At 38.5% G+C, this 15,253-nt stretch overlaps 2 protein-coding genes across 10 annotated transcripts in view; one reads left to right on the top strand and one right to left on the bottom strand.

The window, feature by feature from the left end:
- Positions 1-15,253, bottom strand: part of NCBP2 (nuclear cap binding protein subunit 2) — a 29,695-nt gene that overhangs the window by 2,761 nt on the left and 11,681 nt on the right. The gene's annotated exons all lie outside the window — the stretch shown is intronic.
- SENP5 (SUMO specific peptidase 5) overlaps positions 1-15,253 on the top strand; it is a 54,283-nt gene that overhangs the window by 35,623 nt on the left and 3,407 nt on the right. For 5 of the 8 annotated variants that reach the window (XM_041768481.1, XM_041768510.1, XM_041768470.1 and 2 more), the window contains exons 4-9: positions 58-196; positions 432-479; positions 3,314-3,391; positions 11,259-11,396; positions 12,987-13,070; positions 14,453-14,503. In XM_041768481.1, the coding sequence (XP_041624415.1) occupies positions 58-196; positions 432-479; positions 3,314-3,391; positions 11,259-11,396; positions 12,987-13,070; positions 14,453-14,503 (538 nt within the window). Of the gene's footprint in view, positions 1-57; positions 197-431; positions 480-1,605; positions 1,701-3,313; positions 3,392-11,258; positions 11,397-12,986; positions 13,071-13,391; positions 14,504-15,253 lie in introns of those variants that run through there. The other 3 variants (XR_005989824.1, XM_041768494.1, XR_005989825.1) reach the window with 3 other exon arrangements.

Below are 15,253 nucleotides of genomic sequence, written 5' to 3'. Positions count from 1 at the left end.
TACTTAGCAATAAATGAAGTGGAACTCATGTTTCTTTTCTTTCAAAATCTTTTTCAGAAAACCATTTATCAATAGAGAAATAACAAACTATCGGGCCAGACATCAAAAATGCAACTTCCGCATCTTCTACAACAAGCACATGCTGGATATGGATGATCTGGCAACTCTGGATGGTCAGAATTGGTTGAATGACCAGGTTAGTATATTGTAGGTTCTCGGTTGGAAAAGTTGTGGAGGATGTTGGACAATAAAATATAATTAACCTTTGGGTTGGCCTCACAGTTATCTTTTGGAATCTAGGATTCTTTACCCTTTAGTAAAGTGACTCATTCACCAACCCCAGTATCCAAATGTTAATGTTGTCAGTGTTGTTCACTCTGTGTGGGATGTTCAGAATTGTAGTAAGCTGGTTTTATGTTGACTTTTTATAGGTCATTAATATGTATGGTGAGCTGATAATGGATGCAGTCCCAGACAAAGTAAGTGAAAAGTTACTCTTCTTCAGGAGAGGGAATCCTTGTGTATTGAAATGTTTTTTTTTTTTTAACTTTATGTAATTATTTGGTATTCCTTAGATTTTTAAAAGGGTTCGATTTTGTCTTGTTCAGGTGCTAGGGCTGGGCAGAAGTTCTACAAAATATTTCTGCATAAGAACGTCAGATGCCAGCATTAAGTAATTTCTGTACCTAGCATGGGGCTCAAACTCACAACCCCAAGATCAAGAGTTGCATGCTCCACTGACTGAGCTAGCCAGGCGCCCCATTTTTTTAAATAAAAGGTCTTATGAAACAAAAGTCAATTGAGTATATTTAAAAACCTTACTGGCTTTATTAAAATGATTCATGAATCGGACAGCATCTCACTAACAAGTAAAATGGAGCTTTGAAGAGCTGTATGAAGTGCAAGACTTGTATGGAAGAAGGGAGCAGGACAAGAAGTTACTAGCAAAGAGTAGATTGCAGCAAAGTTACCTTCCTTTAGGGGAAGATGGGGGGTCTAATGGGCAGATTATCTCTCTAGTCTGATCAGGTAATTCTATTAAGACTACGTTTCTGGGAGAGGCTGAAGTTGTAATTAGGTTAGGTATTTTGGGTTTGGTGACATGGGCTAAGCGTAAGTCCACTAAAATTCCATTTTGAGCTTGTTTTCTCTTTTTTAATAGTGGGGAGATGCACAAAAGGGATGTATTACTTGTGTCAGGCTTTTATTTATTTTTATTTTTTTATTTTATTTTTTTTTAAAGATTCCATCTATTTATTCATGAGAGACACAGAGGGAGAGAGAGGGGCAGAGACACAGGCAGAGGGAGAAGCAGGCTCCATGCAGGGAGCCCGACGTGGGACTCGATCCTGGGTCTCCAGGATCAGACCCTGGGCTGAAGGCGGCGCTAAACCGCTGGGCCACCCGGGCTGCCCTGTGTCAGGCTTTTAAATTTAACTTAGTCTTAATTCTCTTTAAAGATGTAGTAAATATCACTTTTTTTTTGTGGATTAATCTTTGATACTGTGTTCAGATACAAACAAACCCTCCCTTAGCCTCTCAGTTCCCATAAGAGCTTACTTACTATTAAAAATATTTTTTTAATTTAATGTGTTAATTTTTCAGAGTATCCAGATTGCCTGATGGGCAGCCTTTGATTTCAACATACAAAACCTTTCCAAGTACTTTATAAACTTTTATAAATCTAATCATTTAAACAGGTAAATAAAATGCAGCTGAGATTTCAACACTTTATGAATATACAAAATGTCTTATAACTTCTCACTTATGTGAAATTCTCTTAATCACCAGAAAGTTTAAACCTAAACACACATGATTTTTAACATAAGAGTATTAATTTCAAGGGTATAATTTACCTTCATTACTTCTACATTTAATTCTGAACCTTTAACTGGATTAAAAGGACACTTACTAAGGCAGTGGTTCTCAAAGTGCGGTCCCCAGACCAGCAGCATCAGTGTTACCTAGAAATTTACTAGAGATGCAAAATTTTGAACTCTAGCCCACCTATACTGAATCAAAAGCTAGCAATCTGTTTTAACAAGCCCTCAGGATTCTTTTTTTTTTTTTTTAAGATTTTATTTGTTTATTCATGAGAGAGAGAGAGAGGCAGACACACAGGGAGAGGGAGAAGCAGGCTCCATGCAGGGAGCCTGACGTGGGAGCCCGATGTGGGACTGGATCCCGGGACCCCAGGATCAGGCCTGGGCTGAAGGTGATGCTAAACTGCTGAGCCACCGGGGCTGCCCAGCCCTCAGGATTCTGATGCACACAAAGTTTGAGAATCACTGCTCTAGAAATAGCTACTACAAGCTCTTTTTATTGATATCTTAAGCTGCAGTTTTTTGTTTTTTGTTTTTTTTAATTAGAGATATCATTTGAGAGAGAGAGCATGAGCAGTGGGGAGAGGGAGAAGCATTCTCCACTGAGTAGAGAGCCTTAAATTGGGGCTGGATTCCAGGACTCTTGGATCATGATTTGAGCTGAAGGCAGAGGTCAACTTACTGAGCCACCCAGGCACCCCAAAGCTGCATAGCTCTAAAAACAAATACGCATTCAGATCTTCTGGAAGGTTTATCATACCAGGCTCCAGGGCTCCACCCTTAGTTTCTGCATTAGGAGGTCTGGGCTGGGGCCTGAAAATTTGCATTTTAGCAAGTTTCCAAGTGATGCTGAAACTGCTGATCTGGTAACCACACCCTGATAATCGCAGTACTAGGAATGTTTTTTCATCTCAAGAAGATCAGAGTTACTGAGTGAACACTTTAAGACCCAAGATGTTTACTATTTCAGATGAGCTGATCGTAATTTATAAGCCAGAAACTCGAAGCCAGGACATGAAGTTCCATGTGACCGGGTAATTCTTTCAGTGCTAGAAGTGATCATGTTAAGGCCTTATTACAGTTTTTATATAAAAAGAGTCTGCAAATCCACATCCTTCAGAGGAGGTTAGTTTTGTAATCCATACCCCTTGAGTTCAAGATACTGTTACCTCATTCTTTCTCAGCCTTTTTCAGTTTTATCACCTAATTTGGAGAGATTTGTCAGGTTGCTTCTCTACTTGATTGAATTCAGGTGATCTATTTCCTTACTGTCCCATTCCAGTTCTGGCTATAGACCACAGTGCTATTCTAAGAAAATTTGGAACAGAATCTTGTGAATCATGAAATGCATTTTCTATAGAAGAAATTTTTCCTCACCTTTTGGTCTGCCTTACATACACAAGGGATTTTAAATTTCCATTTTCTTTTTGAAGTTAAATCTAGGGATAGCTTAATATAATCTGGGTGCTTGTATTTAATGTCTCTTCTAGGTTCACTTCTTCAACAGCTTTTTTCACAGACAGCTGGTAACCAAAGGATATAATGGAGTAAAAAGATGGACTAAAAAGGTATTCCTTTATTTCTTTTTATTCTAAATTTTAAATGCAAATAGAAGGATAACTTTAATGTCAATAGCGTATTAATTAGAAACAGACTCTTAAAAAAAAAAAAACCTCTTTAATATTACCTGTTTTTTACATCTTATTGTTTGAAACATAGGATACTAGTAGAATTCTCAGTCTGTCCAGTTGATTGAAATATTCTCTAACTGAAAACACTAGGCTGGAAGTTTATGGTTCCAGCATTGCTGTTAGCTTGCTGTACAGCTTGGACAAGATGATTTGGGCTTTAGAATGCTAGCTATTTATTTATTTATTTATTTATTTATTTATTTATTTATTTATTTATTTATTTATTTTTAGAATGCTATTTATAAAACAAAATGCTAAGTCAATAATTCCTAAGTCTCCTTCCGACCTTAATTTCTCTCTCTAGTCATTGACTGATGCCAGAAATATTATTTTAAAAGCCTGTTTACATTCTATTTCTGATATTTTAACAGAATTGCCAGTGAGTTCAAATTCCACAGTCATAATTCTAGAAATACTGTAGCATTTCACTTTTTTATACTGGGTGGGTTATAGAAATTAAGAGTAAGTCTTGTCTTGAGTAGCTGAGTAATTTTTTGCTACATAGAAACACCTGATTGAACATTGCTATTTAAGTAATATGTGCAAAGCATCATCAGTAACGTCCAAATAAATGAAATGTCGTTGAACAGTGCAAATCTAGGGGAATAGTCAGAATGAATTCAGGACTCAGAGCTGGATTCAGATCCTAGTCTATCCACTTAACTAGTCCAGCCACTTAACTAGTAGTAGGACCTTGGGCAGATTGCTGAATTCTTCTAAGCTTCAGTTCCTCATCTGTCAAATGGTAGTATCATGACTACTTACCTTATTGAGAGGATTAAATGAAATAATTCTTATAAACCCTTAAGTGCATGGTAAACACACAGTGATAATCATTATGATGGTAGAAGCATGTGAGGCAGCTAGTATAGTTGGAAGCCAGAGAGCAAAGAAGAGCGTGGCATGAAGTAGACCTGATCCAGAGGTTTGGGTTTTGAATTTTACCCTAAATGTATAGTAATCCATTGAAGGGTTTCATCATCCAGTTTGTAGTCTTTGATGTAGCAGCACTGTGAAGATGATGGATGAGTATGGGAGCAGAGCTGATGTGGATATATAGGAGGCCGTTGTACCGTTCGTTGATGGTACTTTAGATTAGAATGGTAGGACAGATGGGATTTGTACATAAGTATGAATATGATCTAGGAAATTAACTTGGGGGACAGATTGATTATGGGGATAGAGAAGGAAATGTGAAAGGACTTTCAAGTACAGTATATGATCATCTTTCTTTCCTCATCTACATCACTCTTCTTTGGTTAAGTAGGATCCCACTATATGGGTACCTATTTTTAATTTTGACCAATCCCTTAATTGTTATCCTTAATTTTTCTTGTATAAACACCAGCACAGCCTGTCCAGTACAAGCCACATACAGGCATTACCTTCTTTTATTGCACTTCACTTCACAGATACTACATTTTTTACAAATTGGTTTGTGGCAACCCCGTATCAAGTATGTTGGTGCTGTGTTTCCAACAGCATTCACTCACATGTGTCTTTCTGTCACATTTTGGTAATTGCAGTATTTCAAACTTTTTTATTCCTTATAGTGTTGTCTGTGATCAGTGATCTTTGTTCCTGTTATAATTGTCTTCAGGTGCCATGAACTGTACCCATGTAGGATGGTGAACTTAATAAATATTATGTCTGTTCGGACTGTCATAGTCAGCGGCTGTTCCTCCGTCTCTCTCCCTCTCCTTGGGCCTCCCTATTCCCTAGACACAGCAATATTGAAATTAAGCCAGTAACACCACAATGTGTTCAAGTGAAATTAACCCTCTAAGTGTTCAAGTGAAAGGAAGAGTCAGATATCTCACTTCAAATCAAAGCTTAGTGAAGAAAGCTTGTCAAAACCCAAGATAGGCTGAAAGCTAGGCTGCTTGTGCCAAATAGCCAAGCGTGAAGACAGAAGAAAAGTTCTTGAAGGAAATGAAAAGTGCTCCTCCAGTGAACCCATGAATGACAAGAAGGTGAAAATAGCCTTATTGTTGCTTTAACAAAAGCTTTAGTGGTCTGGATAGAAGATCAAACCAGAAACACCACTCCTTTAAGCCGAAGCCTAATCTAGTGCAAGACCCTAACTCTCTGCAATTTTATGAAGGCTGACAGGTGAGGAAGCTGCAGAAGAAAAGTTAGAAGCAAGCAGAGGTTGGTTTATGAGGTTTAAGGAAAGAAGTCATCTCTGTAACATGAAAGTGCAAGGGGAAGCGGCAGGTGCTGTGACAGAAGGTGCAGCAGGTTATCCAGAAGACCCAGCTCAGATAATTCATGAAGGTGGCTACGCTCAGCTGCAGACTTTCAGTGCAAATGAAACAGCCATCTATTGGCAGAAGATGCCCTCTAGGACCTTCATGGTAAAAGGAGAGAAGTCAGAAATACTTGGCTTCAAAGGACAGGCTGGCTGTCTTGTTAGAGGCTAATGCAGCTGGTGACTTGAAGTTGAAGCCAGTGCTCATTTACCTTCTGAAAATCCTAGGGCCCTTAAGAATTATGCTAAATCTACTTCTGTGTCTGTAAATGGAACAACAAAGTCTGGGTGACAGCACATCTGTTTACAACATGGTTTACTATAAATATTTTAAGCTCACTCTTGAGACCTACTGCTCAGAAAGATTCCTTTAAAATAAGACTGCTCAGTGATAACACACCTGGTTACCTAAGAGCTCTGATGGAGATGTCCAACAAGATTGTTGTTTTCATGCCTGCATAACCTCCATTGGATCAAGGAGTAATTTCAACTTTCTTTTTTTTTTTAATTTTTTTTTAAATTTCAACTTTCAAGTTGTATTATTTAAGAAATACATCTCATAAGGCTGTAGCAGCCATAGATAGACTCTTCAGATGGATCTGGGCAAAGTAAATTGGAAATCTTCTGGAAACACCATTCTAGATGCCATTAAGAATATTTGTGATTCATGGCAAAAGGTCAAAATAGGAACAAAAACAGGAGTTTGAAATAAGTTTATTCCATCTCATGGATGACTTTGAGGGGTTCAAGACTTTAGTGGAAGAACTAACTAGAGATGTGGGGGGAATAGCAAGAGAACTAGAATTTAGAAGTCGAGCCTGAAGGGGGCACCTGGGGGTGGTGCAGTGCAGTTGGTTAAGCATCCAGGCTCTTGGTTTCAGCCCAGGTCATGATCTATTGATGGAGCCCCATATCCGGCTCTGTGCTCTGTGCAGAGTCTGCTTGAGAGTCTCTGCCTCTGCACACACATACCCCCCTACTCTCTCTCAAATAAATAAATAAAATCTTTTTAAAAAGTAAAGCATGAAGACATGACTGAATCGCTCCAATCCCATGATAATACTGGAACAGATGAGTTGCTTTCTTTTTAGTTTTTAAAAGATTTTATGTATTTATTTATTAGTGAGAGAAGAGCACACATGCAGGGGGAGGGTCAGAGGGAGCAGCACACTCCCTGCTCAACAGGGAGCCCAATGTGGGGCTCAACCCCAAAGGCCTAAGATCCAGACCTGAGCCAAAGGCAGACGCTTCACTGACTGAGCCTTGCAGGCACCCCCCAGGGGTTGCTTGTTACGGATGAGCAAAGAAAGTGGTTTCTTAAGATGGAATCTACTCTTGGTGAGGATGCTGTGAAAACTGCTGAAATGACAACAAGAGGATTTAGACTATTACATAAACTTAGTTGATAAAGCAGCAGGATTTGAGGGAATCGACTCCAATTCTGAAAGTCTGTTGGTAAATGCTATCAAATAGCATCACCTGCTACAGAGGAATTGTTTGTGAAAGGAAGGTGCTATCAATGCCGTAAACTTCACTGTTTTCCAATTTTAAGAAATTACCACAGCCACCCAACCGTCAGTACACTACCATCTTGATCAGACAGGAGCCATCAACATTGAGGCAAGACCCCTCCACCAGCAAAAAGATTACAGCTCATGAAAGCAAGTTAGCACTGATGATGGTGGGCATTTTTAGCAGTAAAGTATTTTTTAATTAAGGTATGTATATTTTTTTAGATCTAATGCTGCACACTTAATAGACTACAGTTTGTGTAAACAAGCTTTATATGCACTGGGGAACAAAAAAACTCATTTGACTCACTTTATTTCAGTGGTCTGGAACTGAACCCACAGTATCCCTGAGGTATGCCTTTATAACAAAGTGAACAAAAAAGGTTTAAAATAAAGTGACAGTTAAGGAAGTACTAGGCAAATGTAAACTAAAAAAAAAAGAGTGGTAAGGAATGGCAGTGTTAGGAGCAGATGAGGTAGATATTAAGGTAAAAAGTAAACTATGTGATAAAATTTCAGTATATAGAAGATGTAACAAAATTGCAGAAGCAAAGAGACCTTGAAAAAATAGTGATAGCAGGAGGCCTCTCATAGTTGGACAGATCAGGTTGACATAAAGTCATAAAAAATAAGACATTTGGTTTAGTAGCTATATACTAGAATTTGTAAAAAGTGATTATGCATTTGGCCACATAGAAAATTATCTATGTTATACTCTGATCACAATTCAGTCAAAAATAAATAAAAGGCAAAAAAAATCTTAACAATCTTAAAATTTTACAGATATGCATATTACTGGATATATCACGCCTGAATCTAAAATAAAAAAGGAAATTATATACAAACTATCTAAAAAGGGATAGAAAGGGGAACACATCTTACCAGGCACTGTGGAACATAATGAAACCTGGTTTGAGAAGAAAGTTAATGGTTATAAATGCCTTTATCATTAAAGAAAAAAATGGAAAATAGAAGAAATAAGTACTCACTAAATCAGATTACATCAGGATAAATTACAGAATGATCAAGGTTTTGAATGTAACAAAAATAAGTAATTAAAGTACTAAGGAAATCCATAAAAGAACTTTTAAAAAATAATCTCAGAATAGCTAAGTCCATTGTGTATACAACTTAAAAGTTTATAAAAGAAAAATGAATTAATTCAGTTACATAAAAAGAAGAATAACTGCATTTATAATAGGAGCAGTGTAGGGGGCCTGGGTAGCTCAGTTGGTTAAGCATCTCAGTCTTGACTTTGGCTCAGGTCATGATCTAAAGGTTGTGAGATCAAGTCCTGTGTGCATGCTCTACACTGGGTATGGAGCCTGCTTAAGATTCTCTCTCCCTGTGTCCCGCCTCCCCCTCCACCCACCCTGAGCTCAGGTTCATGCACACACACACTCTCAAAAAAAACCCCACCAAAACATGTAAAATAGGGGTACTATAAAAAGACACAGTGGTGAAAAAAATTGCCGTTAATGTCACAGAACTAATTTCCTTTATGTATATTTCTGCACTTTATGTTTTCTTCCATTGATCTCTGTTCTTAATACCACACTGTCTTGATTACTGTATCTTTATACTAGGTCTTGAAATCAGCGTTAAGTTGGCCAGCTTTTTCTTTTTCCAGAATGTTTTGGGAATTCCAGGTCCTTTGCATTTTCATATAAATTTTAGAATTAGCTTGTTTATGTTTTTTAAAGAAAATCTGCTGGATTATGATTGGGATTGTGTCTGTATGTTCATTTGGGGAAAATAGACCTCAGCAATACTAAGTCTTCCAATCCATGTACATGGCTTATGTTTCCTTAATTTGGAGGCTTTAATTTTTCTCAGCAAAATTTTATAATTCTTAGTATACAGGTCTTGCACATATTTAAAAAAATATAACCCAAAGGATTTCATATTTCTGAAACTGCTATAAACAGAATTTTTTAAATGTTTGCTACAAATTTATCATTTTTTTAAAAAGATTTTATTTATTCGTTCATGAGAGAGAGAGAGACAGAGAGAGGCAGAGGGAGACGCAGGCTCCATGCAGGGAGCCTGACGTGGGACCCAATCCTGTCTCAGGGCCAACAGTTTCCTGGGTCTCCAGGATCATGCCCTGGGCTGAAGGTGGCGCTAAACCGCTGAGCCATCCGGGCTGCCCTAAAGATTTTATTTATTTATGAGAGAGAGAGGCAGAGACACAGGCAGAGGGAGAAGCAGGCTCCATGCAGGGAGCCCGATGCGGGACTCGATCCTGGGTCTTCAGGGTCACACCCTAGACAGAAGGCGGCCCTAAACCACTGAGCCACCCGGGCTGCCTTGTATGTTTTAATTTTTATTTAAAAATTCTTAAGATTAAGAAAGTTTCTTTTTGAAAAGAATATAAATTTGGTCTCAGTACCACCTTTTTTTAAATTAAGATTTTATTTATTCATTTGAGACAGATAACCAGTGAGAGAGAGAGAGCACTCGAGTGAGCCTGGGATGGGGTGGGGGGACAGTAGGCAGAGGGAGGAGAAGCAGATTTCCTGCTGAGCAGGGAGCCTGATGCAGGGCTTGATCTCAGAACCCTGGGATCATGACCTGAGCTGAAGGCAGGTGCTTAACCACCTGAGCCACCCAGACGCCTCTCAATACCACATTTTAGATGTGGTTCCTTGTTTTAGATGCTCAGAATTAATGCATTGGAAAGGACCAACTGTCCTTATATTTTCTTCTATCTACCCTACCTCTCCGGTTTATGAATGTAGAAACTAGAAAAGTAGAAGTGCTAAAGTGCTCCAAGATCATGTTGACCAGTGGAAGATACATCTAGAGCAGGACATTATCTGAATATCAGAACGCAAGGAAGGCTTGAAAAATACCTTCTAAGAATCTGATGTAGTTCAAAACAGCCTTGTGATTATTTGAACCCAAGGAATCACTAAAAAAAGAAAACCTCAAAAAAATACCTGAAAAGGGATCCCTGGGTGGCTCAGTGGTTTAGCTCCTGCCTTTGGCCCAGGGTGTGATCCTGGAGACCTGGGATCAAGTCCCACATTGGGCTCCCTGCATGGAGCCTGCTTCTCCCTCTGCCTGTGTCTTTCTCTGTGTCTCTCATGGATAAATAAAACTGTAAGACTTAAAAAAAAAAAAAAAAAAAAAAAACCCTGAAAAAAGTTCATTCATTCGTATTTTTAGATGTTTGTTGAGCACCTACTACTTTGTCATCCAACCCACAACTGGGGTTTTGAGTGGAAGAGTACTATTTCTAGATTGTAAAGCATGTCTAAAGAAGTATTAAAGATATTTTTCTCAATTTCAACATCTGGGAGACCTGATGTAGTAATAATGGTAATAGTTTAAGATTCACTGGCCGCATATAATGTGTGAAAGCAATTTTACCCATCTTACATGTATTATCACTCTCAACTTCATAAGGTAGGTACTGTTACTATCTATAGTTTATAGTTGAGGAAATCAAGGTACAAAGAAGCTACAAAATTGCCAGAGTCCTCTTGCTAGTAAGTGGAAGAAGCACAATTTGAACTTGACCAGACTCCCTTCCAGAGCCCATGATCTTAACTATAATACTGAGTCTATAGAAAGATACAAGGCTTATAACCTGTGATGTGTTCTAATCCCGTGATTCCTTCCTAAATAAGAATTGAGTCAAGGTCAAATTTGTACACAAGACAATTAAGCATAAAAAAAAAGAGGCAAAAAAAAACAAAAAACAAAAAACCGAGGCCAGGTCACATTAAGTACTTGCAAAGATGTATGCAGAGGTGTGTCAGGTTAAGTGCAAAATGGTACTTCCTAGATCTTCCATTTTCTTCCTGTTTATTATTAGCATGGGCTTTAGACTCAGACCTGGGTTCAAATTTTGGCTTCACCACTTTCTGCTTTTATGACCATGGGCAGATCAAAGGTCAGTAAGTGGAAGCTGCTGCCATTGTTTTGGACAGTCCGTGGTGATGGCTGCATTTCTTTCTCTTTTTTTTTTGATCAGGTGGATTTGTTTAAAAAGAGTCTTCTGTTGATTCCTATTCACCTGGAAGTCCACTGGTCTCTCATTACTGTGACGCTCTCTAATCGAATTATTTCATTCTATGATTCCCAAGGCATTCATTTTAAGTTTTGTGTAGAGGTAAGTTACTAGCCTGCCTGTATTTTTTCACTTCTCTTGTGATCACGCAGTATCTTAGCTCAGAACAGCGGAAGCCAGTCTCCTAGAGGATCAGTTTCTGTCGTGAAAACGTCCTGAGATGCTGGCAGAGAAGAGGAATCCCCAGGTTAGGGAGGCAGCCCTTTGTGATCTGGATCCCAGATACAGAGATACATGCCCTGTTTAGATTTTTTCACAGATTTTCTTGCCTTCCCATAAAGCTACAGTTTGAATGTGGATAGAAACCATTGTCTTTGGTTTTTCTTAGAGCTAAAATTGGCTTGTATCTTCAAAATAACTTACGTAGAATGAATTCTAATCAAGAGAATCAGCTGGCAAGATATGAGAGCTCAACTAACGGGAGTTCAATATGGTGGGAAGCAAAGCAAGATCAATAGGTTTCCCAACTTTCACTAGCAAGGACCAGTTAGAAAATTTAACTGAAAACAAAGGATTTACTTTTCAAAAGCAACAAAGATGTAAAATGTAAATTGCTCAGGAGTATACCCTAGCAAAAATTGTGGAGTTAAGATGAAAAGCTCTATATTTAAAGGAACTCTGAAAGTAAATTAACTAATTAAAAATGGAACTCTGAGCAGATGGAAAGATAGACTCAGTATTGGAAAGAGATCAGTTCTCAAACTAATACATACTAATTTGTCCTAATCAATCTCCCAAGAGGATTTTGAATGAAACTTGATAAGCTCATCCTAGAATCCCTATTGCAGTATTCACGGCTTGAACAGAGAAGGAAGGAATCCTTGGGGTCTACTAGATATCAAACTGTAACACGCAGTTTTAATAATTAAAATTAAAATTTTAATAATTAAATGCTATTTATATTAGCATAGACAAGTAGAGTGGAGGAACAGCACAGAGAATGTAGAAATAACTCATGTATATGAGGGAACCTGATACAAGATAAAGTTGGGAAAAGATAGGCTATTCAATATGTGCCATTGTGAAAAGCAGCTGTCGTTTGGAAAAGTAAAATACTGCTCCTTCATACTGTTTATAAGAACAAATGCCACATAAAATAATGACTTAAATTTCAGCAGGGGACTTGACTGCGTTTAGTATCCAGAATGGGTCTCGGTAGAACTCTCTAGAAACTGCATGATACCTTTACCTACAGCCCTCAAAATACAGAGTCTATCTAAGGCTGGAATGTTTTTTAGTTAGTTCCAGTTACCAATTTCTGGTCTGGGTTCCTCCTTTGTATTGAGCATTGACAGTAATCAAGATTTTCTTTTTGTCTTGCCAATATTTATTTAAATTTCAAATTCAGCAAGTTGGCTTACTGCTGGAAAAGCCTGACCATCTTATAAAAAGTTCTAATTAAAACATGGATTGTCCATAGCCTGAGTGCATACCTGAGTATAGAAGGTCTGAGTCCTTAACACTATGAAGCGAAAGGTCAGAAATAAAGTTCCAGCTTTAAACTCTTTAATGCAGACTTTGCCCAATGGTGGGACCACAGCCTCTTCCTTTGCTTCTATCTGCTGTGGGCAGGTTCCATTTTTCACCAACTGATGGAACACAGCATCTGTGTTGTGGTTTCTTTTTAACCAGAATATAAGAAAGTATTTGCTGACTGAAGCCAGAGAAAAAAATAGACCTGAATTTCTTCAGGGTTGGCAGACTGCTGTTACAAAGGTAAGTAAGTATGTGATAAAAATGAAAACTCAGGCATGTCAAGGGGATGGAATCACTTCAGGGGTGGGTGTATAGAAGCATTTAGAAGTATTCAAAGACTGGTTATGGAGATACCGGTGAGTGTCTGGAGGCCGCAGGCAGGCTTAGAATAAACCTCCATTTAGTATCGATCATCTGTTTAGTTTCCTAGTGCTTGTGGAAAACCAATGCACTCATCTCATCCTGGGGGCAGCTGCTAATGATATGGTTGTTACAGTGGGGAAAAAAGATACGTAACTTTTTTTCTTTTGGTGGCACCTGCCTCTTGCCTCTTATTTCCAGATGAACCACAAAGACCCAGAGAAATGCTGAAATGACCATTTGGATCCACTAAGGGAGCAAGTGTACTGGGAGAGTGTTTCAGCCTGAAAGCAGCACCATGTTTGCCCTGTAGACACTTAGGCTGTATGTGGGGGAGAGTGCCCAGGCACATTTTCTCATTGCTGTCACAGATTACCGGGGTCCTATTTTATGGTCACTGCTTTATTGTTTTCAAAGTGTGCTTCTAAGTGTGATCTCATCTCATCCTCAGAACCTGTGAGGTAGGCAGGTCATTTAGGGATGAGCATCATCTTTATTCTGTAGATGAGAAAACCAAAGCCTAGGTGTGACCTTCTCCCAAGGCTACCAAAACTATTGCTAGAATCAGGTCCTTGAACTCAGGTCTTTCTGGACCACTGAACACAAATCTTAAAGAGGCAGTCTTGAAACAAACTTTAAGCCAAACCCAAAAGGACCAGATATGTTCATCCTTGAACTACACCAAATGCTATGGTTGTCTTTTAGTTCAAACCAGAATTGAACTTGTAAGTTTTCTAAATTTCCTCAACTAGAATACCCAGATATTCTAAATTTAGTCAGCATTCATATTCCCACTTTAGGCAGGATACATAACCAGTTCTTTTGGAAAATACTGCTTATCTTTAGGATTTCTTTCAAAGAGTAAGAGTTGTGTAGCAGGAGAGGAAAAGCAGACTGCTAAGCAGGATTGTTAGTAAGTAATCAGAGTCCAGGCATATGCTTTCTGATTCACAGTTCCATTTTGATTCTGGTCTATAATCTGACATCAAAACTAGTTATCCAAATGGAAGTTTTAAATTAGGATTTTGATTGCCTATTTTCTGCCATTTAGGCAAAACCAACTACAGTTGGTTGCTTGCTCTTTTGATGTGGCTAGATGCCTCCATAAAATCCCACTTTAAGTACCAGAGGTATATACCAGCACACCAGCTGTCGTGGACAGAGACAGACTTCTGGTCCTTGCTCATATTTCCATAAAAACAGATTATATGAAGACAAGTACTTGGGACTTATTTTAACAGTCATTTTGTTTTTCTCCTTAGTGTATTCCACAACAGAAAAATGACAGTGACTGTGGAGTCTTTGTGCTCCAGGTAAAGAAACCTGTTTTCCCAGACTTTAGAACGTGTGGATTAGGTTTGGTGGGCTTAGACAGATGGGAGCCCCTGTGGTGTATGTACCTGGCACTAGGAACAGACTAAGTCTATTTCCCTTCCTTTGCTGCTGGGGAGCTGTAGCTTTTGTACTTTCTTCTAAAGCCAACAATGAACAACTGGTATCCACGTCTTATCAAAGGTTGTTAGTAGGGCACACCAGAGACTGACCTGAATCTCTGTGTACTGAAGACCTTAGGTACTGCAGAACTAACTATATTTTCTTAAAGTGGCAGGTGGTCTTTAACTACAGAGTAAAAACTAATTACATTTTAAATAAGGGCCACATTCAAAAACCGCTTTCGCTTGCTGTGCGTTCTCTTAATGGTCCAAAAAAGGGCTAATGTGAAAATTTTGTTAGACATTATATTTATGAAGGAAATTGTATATAACCTACGAGCTTAGAGATTTGCAGATCATGAAAGATGGGCTCATTCCTCTGACGCAGGAATGCCTGGGGTTTGCAAACAGAGGTTCTCCCCTAAAGACGTTAGGTCTAACTGCCATTACAGCTTTAGAATTGGAGCCTCTTCATCAATTTCTGCTTCTCAGTATTGTGCTGGGAAAGAGGGGAGACCCCAAGCCGTATACTTACCTGGAAAGGTGACTATGATTTGGAGGTAAATGTTTTAAAGCAACGTGTCTTACAACCAAACTTTAAAACTTTACCTTAGAGCCTGTTCTATTAGG

Source organism: Vulpes lagopus, chromosome 1 (genome assembly GCF_018345385.1).
Source record: "Vulpes lagopus strain Blue_001 chromosome 1, ASM1834538v1, whole genome shotgun sequence".
NCBI classification, from domain to species: domain Eukaryota; kingdom Metazoa; phylum Chordata; class Mammalia; order Carnivora; family Canidae; genus Vulpes; species Vulpes lagopus.
This window is presented reverse-complemented; position numbering and strand designations above follow the sequence as displayed.